Source organism: Limanda limanda, chromosome 7 (genome assembly GCF_963576545.1).
Source record: "Limanda limanda chromosome 7, fLimLim1.1, whole genome shotgun sequence".
Taxonomy (NCBI): domain Eukaryota; kingdom Metazoa; phylum Chordata; class Actinopteri; order Pleuronectiformes; family Pleuronectidae; genus Limanda; species Limanda limanda.
In genome coordinates, this window is record NC_083642.1 from 17,441,869 (window position 1) to 17,460,797 (window position 18,929).

The 18,929-nt window shown below is 39.0% G+C and overlaps 1 protein-coding gene across 1 annotated transcript; it reads left to right on the top strand.

The window, feature by feature from the left end:
• Positions 1 to 1,061: 1,061 nt before the first annotated feature.
• sycp2 (synaptonemal complex protein 2) lies at positions 1,062 to 18,753 on the top strand. The gene is made up of 45 exons (XM_061074629.1): positions 1,062 to 1,097; positions 1,230 to 1,370; positions 1,463 to 1,594; positions 1,687 to 1,791; positions 1,887 to 1,911; positions 2,187 to 2,272; positions 2,367 to 2,461; positions 2,545 to 2,579; positions 2,684 to 2,826; positions 2,944 to 2,996; positions 3,153 to 3,198; positions 3,787 to 3,891; positions 4,002 to 4,062; positions 4,277 to 4,425; positions 4,756 to 4,833; positions 5,069 to 5,155; positions 6,699 to 6,804; positions 7,154 to 7,194; positions 7,419 to 7,469; positions 7,805 to 7,868; positions 7,961 to 8,006; positions 8,129 to 8,208; positions 8,350 to 8,789; positions 8,892 to 9,019; positions 9,110 to 9,146; positions 9,234 to 9,298; positions 9,396 to 9,441; positions 9,518 to 9,561; positions 9,669 to 9,726; positions 9,871 to 10,036; positions 10,139 to 10,203; positions 10,299 to 10,508; positions 10,962 to 11,129; positions 11,384 to 11,537; positions 12,602 to 12,903; positions 13,621 to 13,905; positions 14,028 to 14,079; positions 14,286 to 14,414; positions 15,141 to 15,334; positions 15,635 to 15,729; positions 16,049 to 16,148; positions 16,371 to 16,429; positions 17,534 to 17,612; positions 17,937 to 17,993; positions 18,688 to 18,753. Exons 1-45 carry the CDS (start codon positions 1,062 to 1,064, stop codon positions 18,742 to 18,744), a joined length of 4,755 nt encoding a protein of 1,584 aa, XP_060930612.1. The 3' UTR covers positions 18,745 to 18,753.
• Positions 18,754 to 18,929: the final 176 nt, after the last annotated feature.

Below are 18,929 nucleotides of genomic sequence, written 5' to 3' on the forward strand. Positions count from 1 at the left end.
GATTTAATACACAAACACTAACGTCGGGTAAAATCCACCCGAAAAATATTTAGCTCTCATCACTAACGTCAGGTGATTTCCCCCCGACGTTAGTGTTCTAGGGCTAAAGCTGATAGAGACGTCATCTTTGAAAACACCCCCGCTGAGTGTAAGTGGGACAGTCCATGGCACGAGCGGAGAACTTCTCTGCGCATGCCCGACGAACGAGATTTCGCGCGTCGCCCACGGTGTAAAATGTAAACTATGAAAAACCAGTAGTTTAATGTCCGGGATTTCCCCACACGGTGAGTAGCGTTACAAGCAACACAACACGCTGTTTCCAAAACACAGTCGTGCTGAGTTCACTCAACGTTGTCTCCCGAAATTAGTTTCTTTGCTCTGAGTGCTAACTTTTAGCCGCTAGCATTAGCAGCTAGTATCTTAAGCTAACACTGTCTGAGTAGCCCTGAGATGAAGAGCGATGAGGTCATATATGGGACAGGTTGTACCTCAGTTAGCTCGAATTAGCATGCTAACCTTATTTACAACAGTTATAATCAGCACATAAGAAAGGTTGGTGATACCAGGGATGATAGATAAACATGACAGTGTTAGCTTGTCAGTGGTTAGCTAGTTAACATGCATACACCTCACTAACAGTAAACACTAAGTCAGTTATGTAATATCATGCTAACTGCTCATGTTGTTTGATTAAGCGCCTCATAATTTTTCAATTCATCAAGGAATGTTAGTATGGCTTACAACTATACACAAACCTGATTCCTGCTGAAGTTTATTGTTTTTATTAGAGATCTCTTAAACAATAACACTATGTGAGCACAGACAAACTTTCTATGCCAGTATATATATAAATATAAAGCCAGGATTCTATAGATTGTATGCCTGGATACAGATACAAAAAGGTATTGAAGCAATATAGAAAGTAGAAAATAAATTACACAATGAGAGTGAAGATACATACAAATTATGGTCAAGTTGCTTTAAGATTTTCAGCTTAACTGCAGTTTTGCTTTACAGTTATTCTGAAGACGGCAGAGGACAACAGGCAGTGAAGTCATTCCATGGAAAGAAGAATGGCACCGGGTCAGGACACACAGGTTGGAATGCAGAACTTACACAGCTTAACTAACCAGCATTACTGTCACTTAATGTAAAGTTTCATAAATAGTAGTTGATGAAGTACTGTAACAATGAAAAGTCAAGTTTGATGAACCACTTTTTTTGCGCAGTTGGAGAAAGTCATTGGTGAGGTGTTGAAGAGTGGGGATACCCGCGCACTGGATGTATTCTTGCAAAGGGAAATACAAGAAGGCACCTCTTTTAACTGTTCTCAACACTTTCTTACTAAATTGGATAAACTTGTACACAAGGTAAGACATGGCCCATCACACTAACTATTAACAAGCCACGGCCATTTACTGTTTGCAGGTGTAATGAAATCATGTCTGTACTGTTTGTTTAGTGTTTGGATCAAAAAGATGCCAAATCAGCTAGTCTGGTTCTGGCTATCATCTCCAAATGTGGGGACAACCTGAAACTACCTGGCGGTGGCCAAGGGCTCTGTGGGATAATAGGTCGAGGCCTTATCAAAAAGATAAGTATACATCTAATATATAAAGGCAAAATGTGTGTGAGGGCTCTATAAGTTAATGTTTTCAGTTGTTGAATGAATCTGGTTTTATGCACATGGTACAGTGGTTTGAGAAATGCAGGCAGCTGTGGATCCAGGGTGGCCCACAGTGGGATGAGCCTTTGTTCAACCTTTCTGAGGATTTCTTTGATGCCCTAACGGTGAGCTAATGTCTAACAGTAAAACACTTGATTTAATAAAATAGTCATGTAAGTGTAACTGTTCTGAAAACTGTTTTCTTTCCTCTCTTTTATAGGCGGTACATGAAGCATCTAAAGAGGGTACGCTTGTACATTTCTTAATTTGTGATTCAACCTCAGTATGTGTTTAATATTTGAGGACGCCGTTAAATTAAGTGCTCTTAATGAGGTAACTCTTACTTATAAACGGAAGATTGTGAGAATACAATAAAAAGAAATCTTATGAGCTTTTAAATAGAAGACAATCATTTAGGGACCATCTGAGAGCTTAAATTTAAATGCTGAACCATAGCTTGTAAATACCTTTTATATACTAAGTCTCTATTGAAGGTAGTATTCCTATATGTTTTTTGCAGGAACATACAACATCACTGAGTCCTTCCTGTATCCTGTTGGTCAATTGGGAATTGACCCCAGAATCTACATCCTGATCCAGAAGGAGGTTTGAAATAAGTTTATTAGCTTTTTTGAGCAGCAATAAAAACAGTGAATCAGGCGTTTGATCGTAGATAAACATGGTAATGGTTTTCTTACAGGCAATCCGTAAATTTAATCTAATTCTGGACAAAATTCCAGTGGAGCTCAAGAAAGAGAGGAAGATGCTCACATCACAGGAGGCCTCGGATATTATGTATGTCTTGGTAATTTCCTCAGAGTTAGTGTCATTATTACCAATTTATTTTAACTACACAATCTTATGTCAAATTTCAACAGGGTCAAGCTGGCTGGTCGGATATTGGAGGGTGGTGGTAGGTGTTTTATGCGTACTATAATATCTTTTTTTTTTCACCAAGAACCATACTTACTTACAATCTGAATACCAAAAATGTACAGTACAGTGGTTTTGTGTCAGATTACGACTTGCAGACAGCCCTGACCGAGGCATTGTGCAGAATGGCCACTCCTATCCAGAGGAGGGAGCTGGCAAGTCGATGGTTCAGCATGGAGCATGTGGCCAGTGCCTTTGCCAAGATCAGTGATTCTGAGTTTGAGACGGTAAAATTTGCCAATTTATCACACCAGTATTTCATTTTTTTGCACTACTGTTAGAATTTATTATAGTAATTTGACAACAGGTAACATATAATTGAATGTAAATGTGTGTGATTTCAGGATTGTCGCAAGTTTCTGAATTTGGTGAATGGGATGCAGGGAGACAAGAGAAGGTAAAATACATACACACCAAAGCTCTGTGCTTCACAAGGCATGACATGGAACATGAGAGGTCATTAGAGTTGGCATTCAAAATAGGAATATTTGAATATGGCTGGTTCACACCTAGGTGCACATAACTAAATGGCAGTATTCTCTTTGTACTGTAGGGTGTATTCCTACCCGTGTTTGGAAGTGTATCTGGACAAGCATGAGGTCAGTATAAACAGGATGTGCAAAGATACATAGGAACAAGTAGGGCTGGGCGATATGGCCAAAAATGATATCAAAGTTTATCAAGAAATTTTTTGTCAGTTCATATCAATGGTTATCATGATTATTAAATGATTGTTAAAAAACATTATTTCTTTTAAATGTAAAGTGATTTTTGCTCCAGAATAAAGGTTGTGGATTTAAACTTTTCTTTATCAGCAGAAAGTGAAGACCACTTGATAAACAGCAACACTTTACAAGTCTGAGGTCGATCGATTATGTGTTTTAACTCCTCACTGTGGTTTCACAATGCATTAGCATTATATTGATACACATTGGAGTTTTGCTATATTGCTGATGATGAAAATTATATTTCAGTTATTATTGTTATTGTTTTATCGCCCAGCCCTAGGCAAAAGAGTGCTGATTGTATGTCTCAGTCTAACAGGAAATTCAGGACAATAATATAGAACTTATCAATACACTTTTCCCTCTTGTTATTTTGAGCCGTTGCATTGGATTGTCACAATCCATAATATAATTATAAGTTTGTTTGTAGCTGTGTTGAAATTATTGTGGTTCTGTTGTCAGCTGCTGATGCCCGCTGATGAGAAACTGGAGGAATTCTGGATCGACTTCAACCTTGGCAGCCACAGCATCTCCTTTTACTTCTCTTTGGCCGATGGAGACGGAGAGGTACTTCAAGATTAATAGTCAATTTTCAAAGTGCTGTGTAACTTATAACTATATTTATAACACAAGACGTCTGTCATTGTCTAACATAGAGTGGTTTTCCTGTCATGCAGGAGTGTCAGTGGGATACGATCTGTATCAATGAGAATGAACTCCAAAGCTACACTGTTAAAGGTAATTAAAGCTTGTATCTGCAGATTCTATCCCAAACCAGCTGTACAGTATACACTATGTTGTGTATTAAAATATTCAATACATGTACTTAGACCACAGATATTTTGATGCAGATCTGAACTTTATATTTATGTGTCTTGAAACACCTTTAGTATTTTGTTATGTGTGGGGGTGAGAGTACAGTTTGATATACTGTGTTTTCTTTTATCTACAGAGGAAGGCAAGAGGAAAGTCTTGCAGTTAAACCTGTCAGAGGTGGTGATGGTTGGTGGGGTTGAAGGATCAAGTCTTACCATCCACTTCAGCTCCTCACTGGACATCCTGCAGGCTGCTCGTAGCATCTATGGACAAACCAAAAACACAGTAGGCCATGGCTCATTCAGACCGTCCATATTGGTCACAATGCCATATCATATTTGTAATTTTATTAATAAAGTTTTCGTTTTTCACACCAAAATGCATACGTAGTAAATGTAATTGATACAATAATAACTTTGAGAAGAACTTGGCATACTTTGAGAAGAAGTTTTGACTATAAATTAATTTTAATGAATTTTTCTAGTTGTAACATTTCTCTGTGGTTTAACACTTCCTGGCTTGTAAAAACCACAGCATTCCTGCTTTTGCTCCAAGCAAAGTCTAGAGTCGTTTTCAATCAGAGGATTTACATTCTCAAGCATCTCTTCCTGTCAGAGCTTTGTAGGGAAGACGGGCACATCCGTGGTGAAGACTACAGTTAAAATCATCATTGAGGAGAACAGCTCCCAGCAGGTATGGTATAGTCGGTTAACATAATTCTGTCAAACAGCTATGATGATTAATGTGGTCATCACGGATGCCAAAATATAAAGATATATATGGCAGTTGCTGGGCCTTTGTAATTAGATTTACATCAATGTGATATTATTTTAAAAGTTTCTTTAAATATTTTGAAAAAGCTTCAAATTGCCAACCATAATTACTGTTGATATGTTTCTTTTTGTACTGGATGCTACTCTCCTTGTAGGTCGTCCCAGAGAGCCAGGTGTCCCTTGGTGAAAGTCAGAAAAGCACCGCCCCCTATCTTTTGCCTGCTCCGACCGCACCTGTACAGGTAGAAGACTTTTGAATTTTAAATTAAAACAAATACTATGTAGCATTTAAATGTATTAATGATAAATGAATGCAGTGTTTCTGCTGGTTACATTTCTGAGTGGCGGTTGGTTTGTACCTTTTCAGAACCTCCTGTCTGGGTGTCTTCCCACTCACTTTACACTTTAACAATAAACACAAACTCTGAACAGTGCTGAAGTTAACTTTGTGCTCAAGAGTTTATGAGACACATACTTAAACACATTGAAAAAAAGTCCAACATTTTGTGTGCACGTAGTTCACCTGCTACAGATAACACAAGATGTAATGTGACACGCACAGCCAGGACATCAGGGTTAAGTTACCAGAACGATCAATGTGATCGCCAGGTTGTTTGGGTAGAGTGTCAAAGACTAGCAGACAAACACACAAAAACACACAAACACACACACACAAACACACACACACACACACACACACACACACACACACACAATTCTAGAGGAAACTCTGGAATACAAACCTGATACGATACAGAGCTAAAAGCTGCCAAAGAGTCTATTTTATTTATTGATTTAGTTGTGTTTGCTTTATATTATTTGTTTTATTTATTGAAGATATTTTACTGTTTTTAATTCTAATTCAAAAGTCAGACTGACTATTCTTAAGAATTACAATTTAAATGCTCTTTGAAAGGATGTGCTGTATGATAATGCTGTTAGTGAGATTTTTCCTTGCACAGTTTCCAGCTTTAGAGAATGTCTTTCTTATCCAAGTAAAATTAATATTAATATTGTAGAATGAAACATCCTTTACTGAATTGATGTGTATAGTTCAGCAAGCAACACTCCACTTAAATGCTACAAAATATTACAAAGTGTAAAGTGTTTGAAAGAATGAATGTTAAAGATGGTTAAGAATAATTAAAGTGTCAAACTCTTAGTAGTGGTTCCTACATTCCATGTTGTATTTATTGTCTTGATGAAACAAATTAATACAGTATGTCCCTCAAACATCCAGTAGGGGGTGACAAGAGCACGGTAACAATTATATCAGGGTTACAATTTTTATTCTGCAAAACACTGAATCCTTATTGACAGCAGAATGTCTGTGTTTCTGTGATCCTTCGCCATTAAAATTCAGGTGAAAATAAGAATTTGAGCATGGTAAAGCCCTCAAAAAGCCAATTCATTTGCCTGAATAATAATAATAATCCTTACAATTTATTCAATAGGGGCTCACCTGACCTTTGATCAGTGCTCGGACCCTAATTATAACTTATAGTTTTTTTTATGGGATCATTTGGATATAACATTTAAATTGACCATTAAGATAAGATAAGATAAAACTTTATTGATCCACACCGGGGAAATTCAGTTGTTAAAGCAGCAGGCAAGAATGAGGTAAAGAAGAGAATGTAAAATATGTAAAAGAAAGGCGACAGAATAATAATGATAACAAATTAAATGAAAAGAAAAAAAGCTGAGTATGTACATTATATACACATGTATAAATGTGGCCACGCAAATGATTCACAGGCACAGCCATTCTGATTTTCCATTCAGATATTGACCCCTGCCAATATGAAGATTTCAGAGTCCACCACCTTCATATGCAACAGTGCAGGAGGAAGTGTGCACAGTGCTGGCTCTCTCTCTGCTGTTATGCAAAGTAAGTGCACACTACAGAAAACATTATTACAAGAAATGTATTTTTAATTAATGTCATATTTGATTTTCAACAACTGTTCTTATTGTTAACTGTAAATTGACACATTAGCTTTTATGTTGAATTCAATTTAATGTTGAACAGGGCACCTTTATTTATTTTTTTACTAAAATATGCTGCTAAAAAGTGACAGTTATTCATATAAAGATAATTTTTGTGTTAATAAACTACTCAACAACTTGCATCTGATTACACTGGATTCATCATCCTGTTTTGCACTCAGACTCTGATCTTCATGGTCACCCCCCCATGTCTTCTTGTTGCATAATATTGATTTCTCCCCTCCTCTTAGACACTCTATCCAAGGGTAAAGGGAACCCATCTTTGCTGAGAGTTCGTTCATTTGATAGGCAAGGGGAATTTTTGACCGGCAGTCATTACACAACTCCCAGCAGCACTACAACACAGGTTTCTAAATGTTCAAAATATCCTAATTTTTTTAGCTCTGAATGGTGTTTCAACAGCAAACCAAAACCTTGTCACATATGCAAAATGTGGTTCTCTGATTTTGGCCTTAGGAATTATTCTTTAGTTTCATGCTCTCTGTGTCTCTACAGAGCGTGGCCTCCAAGAAGGGGGATAACACCAATGTTGACAAACAAAAAAAGGTATAAACATCAAATTATTATTTTTTAATGTCAAAAGTTAAGGTACTATGCATTTTCTACTTCTGCACAGTCTTTCTGAAATGTGAAAGTATGATACGATTGACCAATGCTCAGTAATATTGATTTTGTCTTACATAACTATTAAGAGAAGAGCTCCAAGTACAGACAATGATTTATGTTTCTGGTACCAACCAGCACAGCTGTCTGCAAATCTACTATAGTTTGCATTTAATATGAGCTCCATTGTGTTTAACATGTTATCATAGTGACAGGAAAGTTATATTTAAACAAAGTATATCATACACTTACATTCCTTGTTTCTGCTTGTTGTACAGAACACACCTTTGGAAAAAGCAGTAGATAAAGTTCAAACTGGACAGCGAGAAGAACAGTCCCTGGGTATTGTACTAACTAAAGCTTTGCCCACAAATACAGCAACATCTGTATTTTTCACTGACTGTTGAATCCATCCGTAATTGTTTTACTTACAGAGGATAATTATGTGCCTGACACCCAGCCCACACATGTGAAACAAATGTAAGATCTGCGGAGAACCACCACACACACTGCAGATAAATGCTCTGATTTCGTAAAATGGATGTTCTTGTTTATTCAGCAGGTGTACATAAAGTTTACATGCTTCTGTGTTCAAATCTCAGTTCTTCTAACTGGGGCAGACGGTCTGTTTCTGAAATGCTAGCGATGACCACACAGAAAGTAAAAACTCTGCAAAGACCTGGTAAGTCATCAAATATTTTAACTCATTCTAAGATATCACTAAATGTTTTGCACAGTAATATCTAGTGATACACACACAAAATATCCAGGTAAAATTAACTATTATCAAACCTTCTTTTCAAATTCAATGATTTTTCTTTAGAGCCTCAGTCAAGTTTGTCACACCAGCAGGAGCGCTCATCCATAGTGCTGAGAGGGTCAGTACCAGACTCAGGCCCAATCAGCCAAAAGCAGCTCCATACAAAGCTCACCCAGCGCCTGCAGAAGGTCCTCAGTGAGAGATTCCAAGATGGTGCACCTCAAGAGGCAGCTGCACCTCAAGGGAAAATGTGTGATTTCAACAGGCACTCAAAAAGCAGAAGCACTGCAGACCAGTGTTCTTCCACTTTATGTGCTCATCAAGTGCAGCAGACCCAGAGAACTGGCTCAGGCAAAGTCAAGACTAAAGGCCAGATGTCACTGGAGGCAGATGCTGCTCCACACAAAGCTCCAGTCGAGGCCCTCAACACTACATCACTGCAGGAGAGAGTAACACCCGACATCACGGCTGATACTAACAGGGCTCTCTCAAGCAAAGAGAAGGTATGACATCTTTGAAATAATGCTGGGATTAATGCTGATTCTACGATTCTTTATGTTTTCCTGTATATTGTTATTCTCTCACCCTCTACTGTCACCACTCAGAGAGATGCAAAGGTTGCAAAAAGCATGGTGAAGCTCATCTCTAGCCATTATGAGACTAACACTCAATCCACAGCCAAAAATAAAGCAGAGAATATCCAAGAGAGCCAGATTCCTCCTCTTGTTAACAGGTATGCACATTGATGATTGCAAGGCTATATTATACATGAACAAATGTCACTGCTTGCGTAACTTAGTGATCATATGTGTTTTTGTAATAGGCCAATCTTCAATATGAACTGGTATTCAACTGGTAAAGTAAGCAATTCTTTATTTATTTCAAGCTGTATCTTAAGAACATTTTTACCTGCTTGATTTGCTAAAGATGATCTTTACCTGCAATAGAAAGACACATCCGGAGCTTTGAGCATGATGAAATCCCAGAGTAAAAGAGCAACAAACTCTTCCAGGTAAAATATTTCAATTAAAATTTTTCAGGTACATTCAAATGTCATTAAAGTCTGGTGCAATTTTGAATGTATCTAATGGCTTTTTTCTTTTGAACAGAAAGGACATCTTTGCATTCAACCTTGATAAACCATTGACTATTGGGGTAAATGTTACTATTGTTGGTCATTTTATATCTCTGATGTCTTGTGGTGTTTAAAGTCTTATTTATTGCTCTTTAGGGAAAGGAAAAACCACTCAATAACACGTATGCTTCATCAAGCAGGTAGGTCTAACAGTGGAGAATCACCTTTGGGCTAAAACAAAGAAACGTTCTCTCAAATGTTTGTATGAAAATCTGTCTAATTTCATATTCCCCATATTATTTGACAGTGACATCCTTGACTCAAGACCCCACAGCACAACCAAGAAAGGACAACCTGTGACAAAAGTATAATTTCATTTATACTATGTGTATGTGTGTGGTTGTGTGTTTTAGTTTGAAATTGCTGTGCTCAGTTATAAAGCACTCACAAATATGACATTGCTCTTCTCTCTCTATTTTCCTCTCATTAAATCTCCTATTGCTTTACAGGAGAAGAAGCACGTGAAAAAGCATTTGTTTAGTGACACAGACACAGACCATGCCATGACAGAGGTCAGCTGGCTGAGGGAGTCGAGCAGGAAACCCAAACCCAAAGTTACCAAATATTCAAGGCAGGCACCCATCAAGCCTAGGGCGGAGTCACCTCAAACTTCATGTAAGCTTGTAGATTCATGCTTATGTTCTGAAACTCGTCCATTTAGACTGGATGTTGATCAAATCAGTATTTACATAAAGAGGATGTGCTTTTTTTGAGCAGGTGAATCATCACATTTGCCTCCTCCCTCCCCAAAGCCTGTCAAGGGTTACACCAAACCAAATAATGTAAGGCAGTGTTTTTTTTTATGTAAAAAATTTGCTCTAAACTTGTATGCACTATCACAGTCAGCCACTGTGTGTCACTGTTGTTTAAGCAGAAGAAGCACAACGTGAAGGAGAGCGTGGAGCAGCCAAAGAAGATGGTGAAGCCAGCAGCAGAAGCCCCCAGCAGACCACATGCAGCAGGCAGGAGGCCCAAGAGAGCTGCAGCCACCTCTACCAAGAGCTACAGGGAACCAGATACTGACGACAGCCAGTCAGATGCAGAGAAGCCTCTTGCTCATATGGCAAAATACTTCAGAGTAACTTCTGTCTCTTTTTATCATATTTTGAAACACTGCAGAAAATGTGACACAAATCTGACCAATCAGCATTTTGGTATTTTGTTGGCCTTTTGTGTTGTCAAAGGCGTTAAAACCAGCTACTAAGCTACATCATGGCTCTGAATGCTTATGTTGAAGCATCTTGTTTTCAAACACAAGCAAATAGTGTCAGTGCAAACGACTTAAGCAAGAGCATGTAAAATCATGTATGTTCTCTTAAACAAGTGAACAGAAGATTTAGACAAGGACCTAAAACACTTGTTATTGATCGCAGGTATTTAATCATATACTGTTTGATATTTGAGTCAGGTACATTCCACAACCAAAGTGAAAACACATTCGGAATCAACTCGTACCATGAGGAGGAGCATAACAAAGTGGATAATTATTATGATTATGGAAATTGATCCAAATCATACTTTCTTTGTCCTTTAATAATAGTACTGTGCCTCTGACCATCTGGAGAACACTGAGAAAACTCATGAGGCTGCTCAGGTGATGAAGAAAAAGTCTGCCACCAAACAACCAGCCAAAGGCTCCCTGAAACGAGAGAACAGTCGTCTCAGCAGCCGCTTTGATATCGAGTCAGAACAGCCATCTACTTCCAAGGTAAAGGTCATAGAGTTCATATTTCATGTTATACTCATGAAACGATTATCCATACATCCCAAAAAGTATCTGTACATCTTAATTCATCAGAAAACATCAGTATCACAACATGCTCAAAGCATGTTCAACTTTTGATTTTTTTTTTTGACTGTTCAGAGCTGAACTTTTGAATGTGGTCACTGAGCAAGTTGTGGGCTTGAATAAGAATTGTGTTTCTTGATTCAGATGTGTAACAGACACACTTTGTTTTTCAGCAGCAGAGGCCTGAGAATGTTCTTCAAGTCACTTCAAAGTTTAGTAAGAAAAAAACCAACCCCGTTCAAGAACAGAAGAATACATTAAAGGAGTCGATGGCTGCTCGCCACGACTCCTTCTGTCAGTCGCCTCCTTTCATGGAGAGGATGAGATGTAAGACTCTGGAAAGATACTCACCAACATCTGATAACAGCCATTTGACTTCTTTGACAGCAGCTAATGTCTACTATATGTTTCATGATGGGGTTAACTGGTTTATTAATTCAATCACAGTGGGCACATACAGTGCATTACTGAACGGTCCCTAATGTTTCTTTCTGCCCAAACTGTGGAGACCTTTCATCGTCTAATTTGTCCTGCCACAGTTTCATTATGATCTCATTTATTTCACACTTCTCATTAATATTGTCCATAAAAAGTCTTAGAAGTAGTGTTTTGTGCCAGGACATTACTGTAGGTCTGTGCTCTTTGCCCTGCTAACACTCTCACACTTTGCTTTGTGTGGTCCTGAGCTGGACATAAAGTTCTCACCAGGCAGGCAGACCTCTGTATTGTGTCGTTCAGATGCACATGAAATGTGTATTGCCGCTTAAGTGAGATCCATAACTTCTTTTCATTACGAAGCAGGTCTAGCTGCTGAATAATATGAACATATTATATGAACCCAAATACTGTACCTTAAAAAAACGAACGCAACTTTGTTACATCACAACAAAACAGTCACCGCCCTTTGCCATACCCCCAGCACAGCTCACCTGGACCTACCATCCAATATTGCAGGATTTGGTCTGTCTGCCTGTTTACCTGACATCCTCAATTTCTACCTCTATGAAAGACTCTAAACGGTGTTTTCCGCATTGTCTTTTTAAATCTATTTTCCCACTAATTGTTGGATAGCATTTATTTTATTGTTTTAAGTTTCCAGTTTTATCTATTATGTTGTTTATGAATTACACCATGACTAAAACACAGCTTTTAGTATGGCTCTGTGCGTGGTTATGATGGGGTTATGTTAAGCATTTTTTAGCCTTTTCAGTTTCAGTTGAAAGATATTTTGTATTTATGCCTTATACTCTTGCATAAATAAGCCTGTTGCTATACAGCCTCTTAACTGTAAATTGATATGTAGAAAAGCATGTATATATTGACCTTCTACTCTGTGTCCTCCTCCTGTGGCCAGCTGTTTGAACATCTGTGTTTATTTTGGACCCTCACAGCTTGCGAGAGGTCAGCCCCAACCTTGGATTTTAGCTTCTCCCCTCTTGTCTGCCCGCGGGGATCTCCACTCCCTGCCTCCCCTGACCCTGCCTGCCAGGACACCCCCTCGCCAATCCTGCGGCTACCTAAACCTTACTCTACAGTCAGCAGTAATGGAAACTTCAAGCCCACCTCTCACTACAGTGGAGAAAAGAAGCGCAGCACATCCATGACTCAATCCATCCAGTCTGCCGCCTCTCTCATCTCAAGGAGACATCAAAACGCTGCACCCAATCCTCCCATTGGGCCGCGTGCAGCAAAGGTAACACAGCACCTTCCTGTCGTCCTCTGTAGCTCCAGGGTATGAATCACAGTCAAAGACTTTTACTGTGTAACTGGGCAGTTTATAATATCTTGTGCTTGTCATTTCCCACTAGACTAGCCTAGTGAGAGGTAAGGAGTTCCCTGGTATTTAACACGTTTGAGTGGATCACACACCTTTACACTACATGGACGTCGTAACATTATTGACACCACTGTGTAGTCATGTGATAACTACTAGTCAAATGAATGGAGGTGTGAATTATGACAACAGACCTTCATGAACTATAACCTACAATTTATATAACTTGGTTTGTAACCTTGCTATTTGAAATTTAGGCAAAGATAGAGAAGAAGTTAAACTTGGCTCCCTCCACAACCATTTTTGAGGTTTTTAGGTCAGGGGTGAATTTTGGGTACCATGTCTGAGGTGGCCATTAGAGAAATACAAATTAGCCTAATAACAAATATGTATTTATGTTGAAAATGATGAAATTACACATAATGAGCATGAATGAAATGACTAATTTAATTTCAGGCAGAACAGATAATTGTGCCGGAACGCTTAATCTCTGCCTGTGTGGAAATGTCTTCATCATTTCACTGTTACTTATCCATGATGAGTTTGATGATTAGATCACCACCAAATGAGCTGCTCCGTTCCTCTTGTCCATCATTGTCTCATCACTTTCAATGTCATCTCCCTTTCTATCTCCAGATCAGTCCAAATCAGCAGTGTCTCTCACCAGCACCTCAGTCTCCTTCGCCTGTGTTCACTCAACCCCTGCTGACTTCTACATTCTTTGAGCTGGATAAGCCATCCTTGCCCTCTCCTCCACAGTCACCTTTCCCTGAAGACAACAATAGCAACCTATATGGCATCAGTAAAGTGTCTTCAATATCCAGAGTTTCACTCAGCCAATCGTCCACTAAGTCATCATTGCTCACTGGCAGGGTTAAGGAAAGCCCCAGGGCTGCTCTGACTGTGTGTCACAAAACAGAGGTATGGATGGACTTGTTACTCTTTATGTTTCAGGATGTTTATACGATAATGATCGCATAAACAGCAGCGGCACTGAAAACACATTCATGAGTTACATAATGCATTACTGTCTCTCCCGACAGAAAACACCACTCTCAGACTCTGATGTGGAGCCAGAACCGCCTCTTATGTCAGGTAGGAGACATTTTGTGCCCAGCTTGGTCTTTTATACGGAAACTGCATTTCCATTTTAGTTTACAATTAGGGTAGAAAAATAATCTAAGCACAAGTTCCCACTACTTGGGATCCTTGGTCAAATCACTACATTTTATCACAAGTACATTTGTTAACAACCTGTCAAATAATTGGTTATATATTGTAAGTTTAAAAAATTTTCATAGGACCCAGTCGCAAGCGGCACGTCTCCAAATCCAGTAATTCTGAGGAAGAAGAGAAGGAAGAGAAGATGAAAAGCAAGATGAGAGCGCAGCGTGGTCCTCAGATGAAGCCAAGGAAGTTGTTCAAGTCCAGTAAGACATGTTACTTGTGAATTAGTGGTAAATTTAAACAGGACTAATATCTAATATCAATGTAATCATGTAGAGAATCTATATCAACCTATGCATAACTCACACTTTTAATGTCACCAATGGTGGTTTTTAAAAACTTACATTTTATTTGGTCCTGTAAATATGGTCGATTGGATCATCTTTAGTTATGAGTCACTTCTCAGTTCATCATTTACGCACTTAAAGATATTAACACAATGAAGAGGAGCTTCAATACGGTCTTTCCTACTAAAACATGACATTCTTACTCTAATATCCACACATCCAGTTCAAGGTAGTGAACCAGGAAAGCAGGTAAAAGGATAGGGAAAAATATCAATCTACTAAGAATAAGACAACAACCCAGAGCACAGGTAGTCCTTTCCTTTGTTTTTATTCAACACCACAATTACTGTCAGGCAATTTAGTAAAATACATATATTGTAAACAGAATCGTTTGTGTAACTGGTGTCAAATCACCATTAGAAATGCAGAAAAAGTACTATGATTCCTTTGGAAGCTAATACATGAATAATAAGATACATTATTTTCATATAGTTATGTACAAAGTGTGTACCAACATCAGATATTTCTGGAAGATTTGCCTTTTTTCTATGCTTTCTAGTTCTTTGTAGTTTTGAAACAATACACAAATGAGAAATTGAATTTCTACCCTCACATATCTGTGTCTTTGTGTTTTGTCTTCAGTCATTGATTTGTCTGCTGGAGGTGAGGTGAGCCAGGTCATGTCCTCTTCCCACACGGTGAGCTCCACTCAATGGGAGGCCGAAGAGGGCAGTGGAGACGTGGACATGGATGAAGATATGGAGTTGCCTGGAATTGCTTTTAACCAGAGTAACGTGTGCCAGCGATTCAGCTCTGAGCTAAATAAGAAGTTCCAGGTTGGACACACACACGTACACAGTGACACACATTCTAAGGGGCCTGCATTCATGACACTTTATCATGCTGTTCCTCTTATCTGAAGCTCGGTTATTTGATGTTCGGTTCTTAACACCACTAAAATATGTTTTTAGAAATGTAGCCCTGTGTATTTAATAAACAGTGAATACCTTTTCATCTTAATACCTTCTCCTGAACACATCACACCTCTTCTCTTTAGCTTTATTTTCTATAACCCTGATCCACTGACATATTGAATGATGACCTTTATAACCACTGTTTCAATTGTGTATAATCAGAACCGTTGCAAGATGGTGGAGGTTTACAACAAGCAGTCGCTGAAGACTGTCCAGCAACACGTGTCCTCCTTCAACATACAAGTCACCAAACACAGGTCAGTCGTTAAATATTTTATTGGTAGATATCGTTTTCGATGTATGTGTTTCCACGAACAGCAGGCAGGCACTCTGTGTAACAGGTTGGCAGGATAACATACTGCGTGCACACCATCAAAATATCACTGCCCCCCCCCGATCGCTACCGTCGTTGACTGCATCAGATTCTGAGATAACAACTGTACAATTTAGTGTTGATTTCCAAAAGAAGTTCCAAGTTTTGTCTTTTACTTCCAACTCTACAATGTTCCGTATTCCTCTTATTTTCTCTTTATTTTCCATTTCTATTTTGTACTCACACTGATTCTCTCTCCACAGGACACAGAGGCTTGAACAGGTTCAGAAGGTCCTTTTGGAAGAGATCCACAAATTGGAGCAGGATGACACAGCACTCAGGAACATGGAGAAGGACCTGACAGTGGGTCACTCTGCCTCTTTCTAGTGATCACACTCACACACACTCTCACACACTATCACACACGTATGCTCACTAGCTGTGTTGAGAGGGAATATGGAAAGTAAAATTGCGAAAAGATAATATATCACGTACAGTCTTCTGTAAAAAGGGACTGTCACTAATATGATGTGTTGTTGGAATTGGTTCGTCCAGATTCAGGGTTTGTTCTCTGTTCTTTCACAGGTTTACTGGAAAAAACAGGCTGTGGCTTTCCATTCTTACCAGGAGCAGGAAACCAGGAGGTGAGGCCTGGGACTTGTTGTTTCTGTTTGTTTCGAGTAGTGAAAGACTCATGTTGTTTGTTTGATGCTTTGTTCCTTACACTGATCAACGCACTTCCCACAGGCATAAACCCGTCTGTACAAGGATGAATAGCACACTTTAGTTCGAGGAACAAGCTTTACAGGAAAATAAGTTTTTTTCTTCAGGCTTATCATCATAATCTCGATTTGCACCCCACAGCACAAGCTATTTTTATCCAGCGCTTCTTCATATGGCTAAGCCAAGTTCACTGATGTTTATTTGGGAAGCTTTGCCCCATTATCATCCACTGTTGGCAGCTACTGCAAATAACAGTTCTGGCTGGAATAACCAGTCACAGTTAATGAGTATGACAAAAATATACTTAGATTAGAAAAGCTTTTAAAAATCACTTGAAGCCCATGAAAGTGCTCGGGTTTTCTTAAGAAGTCTCACCTCTGCCTCATGCTTGACTTACATCTTTGGGGGTTATGTTTTCACCCCTGTACATATTTTGTTGGTTTGTTTGTATGTAAGCTAAATTACAAAAAATCAACTGAACTGATTTCAGAGAACCTTAGCAGAATGATGTGGTGTTGGTCAGTGAAGAGACCTAGCATAGCGCTGATCCGGATTAGGGGGCAGAGCCAGGAATTTGTTCCCACTCTCACGTCGTCCAGATACGGCCTTTTTCAAAATGTTCACGATTTTTGGGAGAATTATTAATGGATCTTGATAAAAAAAATGAGACACATTTAGGACCTGATATCTATTAGTGTGTGGAGTTTGGTGCATCTTGATTGCATTTAAGGGGACTGACTTAGCAAAGGTTTTCAATCTGCTGACTTATGTTATCAAGTGGCTGGTCCTAAAATTAGGATTTCAACATTATTGTTTCACTCGAAATTTGACCACAAGTAACAAGAAAATCCCTCCTGACAGCTTTCAAATTGGAAAAAGTGCATCAGTTTGTATCGTATTCCACTTCAACATGCACAGCACTACATAATGTATTTATTTCTCCTTTACACTAAACCTGTGTGTTCTCTCACCTTCTTTTGTGCTTTCTCATTCGGTTTTGTGATCACTTGTCTCCTTTCCCCCAGAAACGAGAGTCTGAAGAAAGCCTTCCAGAGCAACATGTGTCACAGCTTGGAGTACGAGGAGAGCGTGTTCACATCCCAGGTCTGACTCTCAGCCCTGAACTTCACAGCCAGTGTCTAATATGTGCTTCAATGTGTCGCTCATGCCATGAACTTCTCACTTGCTTTGTAAAATCCAGAGCCCAGTTAGCTTCGAGAGGATGTTAACTCACAGACATTCTACTTTTTTAATAAAACATGTCACCTCTGTCTGTGAATCTGTCCGTCCGACCAGCTTTCGCTGAGTGGCCTTTGCAGCATTTTGCTTATCTCGTTGTCTCATGTGTCAGCTGTCGCCCTGCTTGACCTGACTGTCACATTCTATGTCCCCCCCCTAAAACCCTGCTGCTCTGCCTGCTGTTTTCAGATGTGTCTGATGAGGAAAGATATGAAGTCGGTTCAGGACAGACTCCTGAGTGAGATGGTGAGTTGACAAGTCACCGGTTTGATGGATTAGACACGAAACATTGACCTGTCTTTTTTGTCTGTCTTTTCATTTTGTGTCCTCTACTCTGTCATCAGTACATAGAATACTGACTTGAGAGAATTTATGGCCTGGAAGGTGTTTGTGTCAGGGTTTCTCCTGGTTCTAGAAAGGTTGATTTCAGCAATCAGAATTTTAGCATAGCTTGTAATGTCTCTGTGTGTCTTAGTTCTTTCTCAACAATACAGACATTTGCACACTGTAATAAAACTATAAACAAGGGCTTTGTTTAGTCCCCCTCTTTTCTTTAGTATGAGGTTGTGGGTTTTTGTTTAAATTAAACATTAAACAACTACAAACAAGACCAACATGGAACTGACATTTGATAGTCTACAAAAACTCGGTTAGAGCTGATCTCAGTGGACTCAAGTTGTCTGTAGGAAAGACCAATGATACCCACTGTCTCTGCCTGTAGTTTGTGACTACAGGCACTACTACTACTTTTTGAGGGTTATTCTCATCTAGGCTATTTCCCCTTATCCTTAATTATGGAGAAGTTTAAGCGTTTATGTTGAACCTAATATGCACTGAACTTTCTTTCATTATGGTCTTAAACGTCTTAAATTTAACTTGTGGAAACTGTTGTGTCTATCTCTTTCCTAAATGTTTCTTTGTTATTTTTTACCTTCTGTAGCAAGTGGGGGAGATCCAGAGTGTGAAGAAAGGTCTGCATGCTTTGTTCTTCCCGTGAAGGAGCCAGATTTTGAGTTGACCAGCGTTCCGTCAGGTCCCTTTGCTTTAAACAGGGTTGTGTATTTTTCACCACACAATTCACTCTGCACTGTGTTAGTTGACCTGTGCTGATTTGGTGCCAAAGTGTTCGGCTGAATTTGTTCATGTTCTTCTTTTGTTGTATAAAAATGTATTTGGTTTATT

Excerpts from the sequence above, each read along its gene's own strand:
- sycp2 (XM_061074629.1), top strand. The coding sequence starts at position 1,062 with ATGGAAAGAAGAATGGCACCGGGTCAGGACACACAG. Across the intron at positions 1,371-1,462 it reads TGGATAAACTTGTACACAAG|TGTTTGGATCAAAAAGATGC; the intron begins GTAAGACATGGC and ends CTGTTTGTTTAG. Across the intron at positions 3,892-4,001 it reads TGGCCGATGGAGACGGAGAG|GAGTGTCAGTGGGATACGAT; the intron begins GTACTTCAAGAT and ends CCTGTCATGCAG.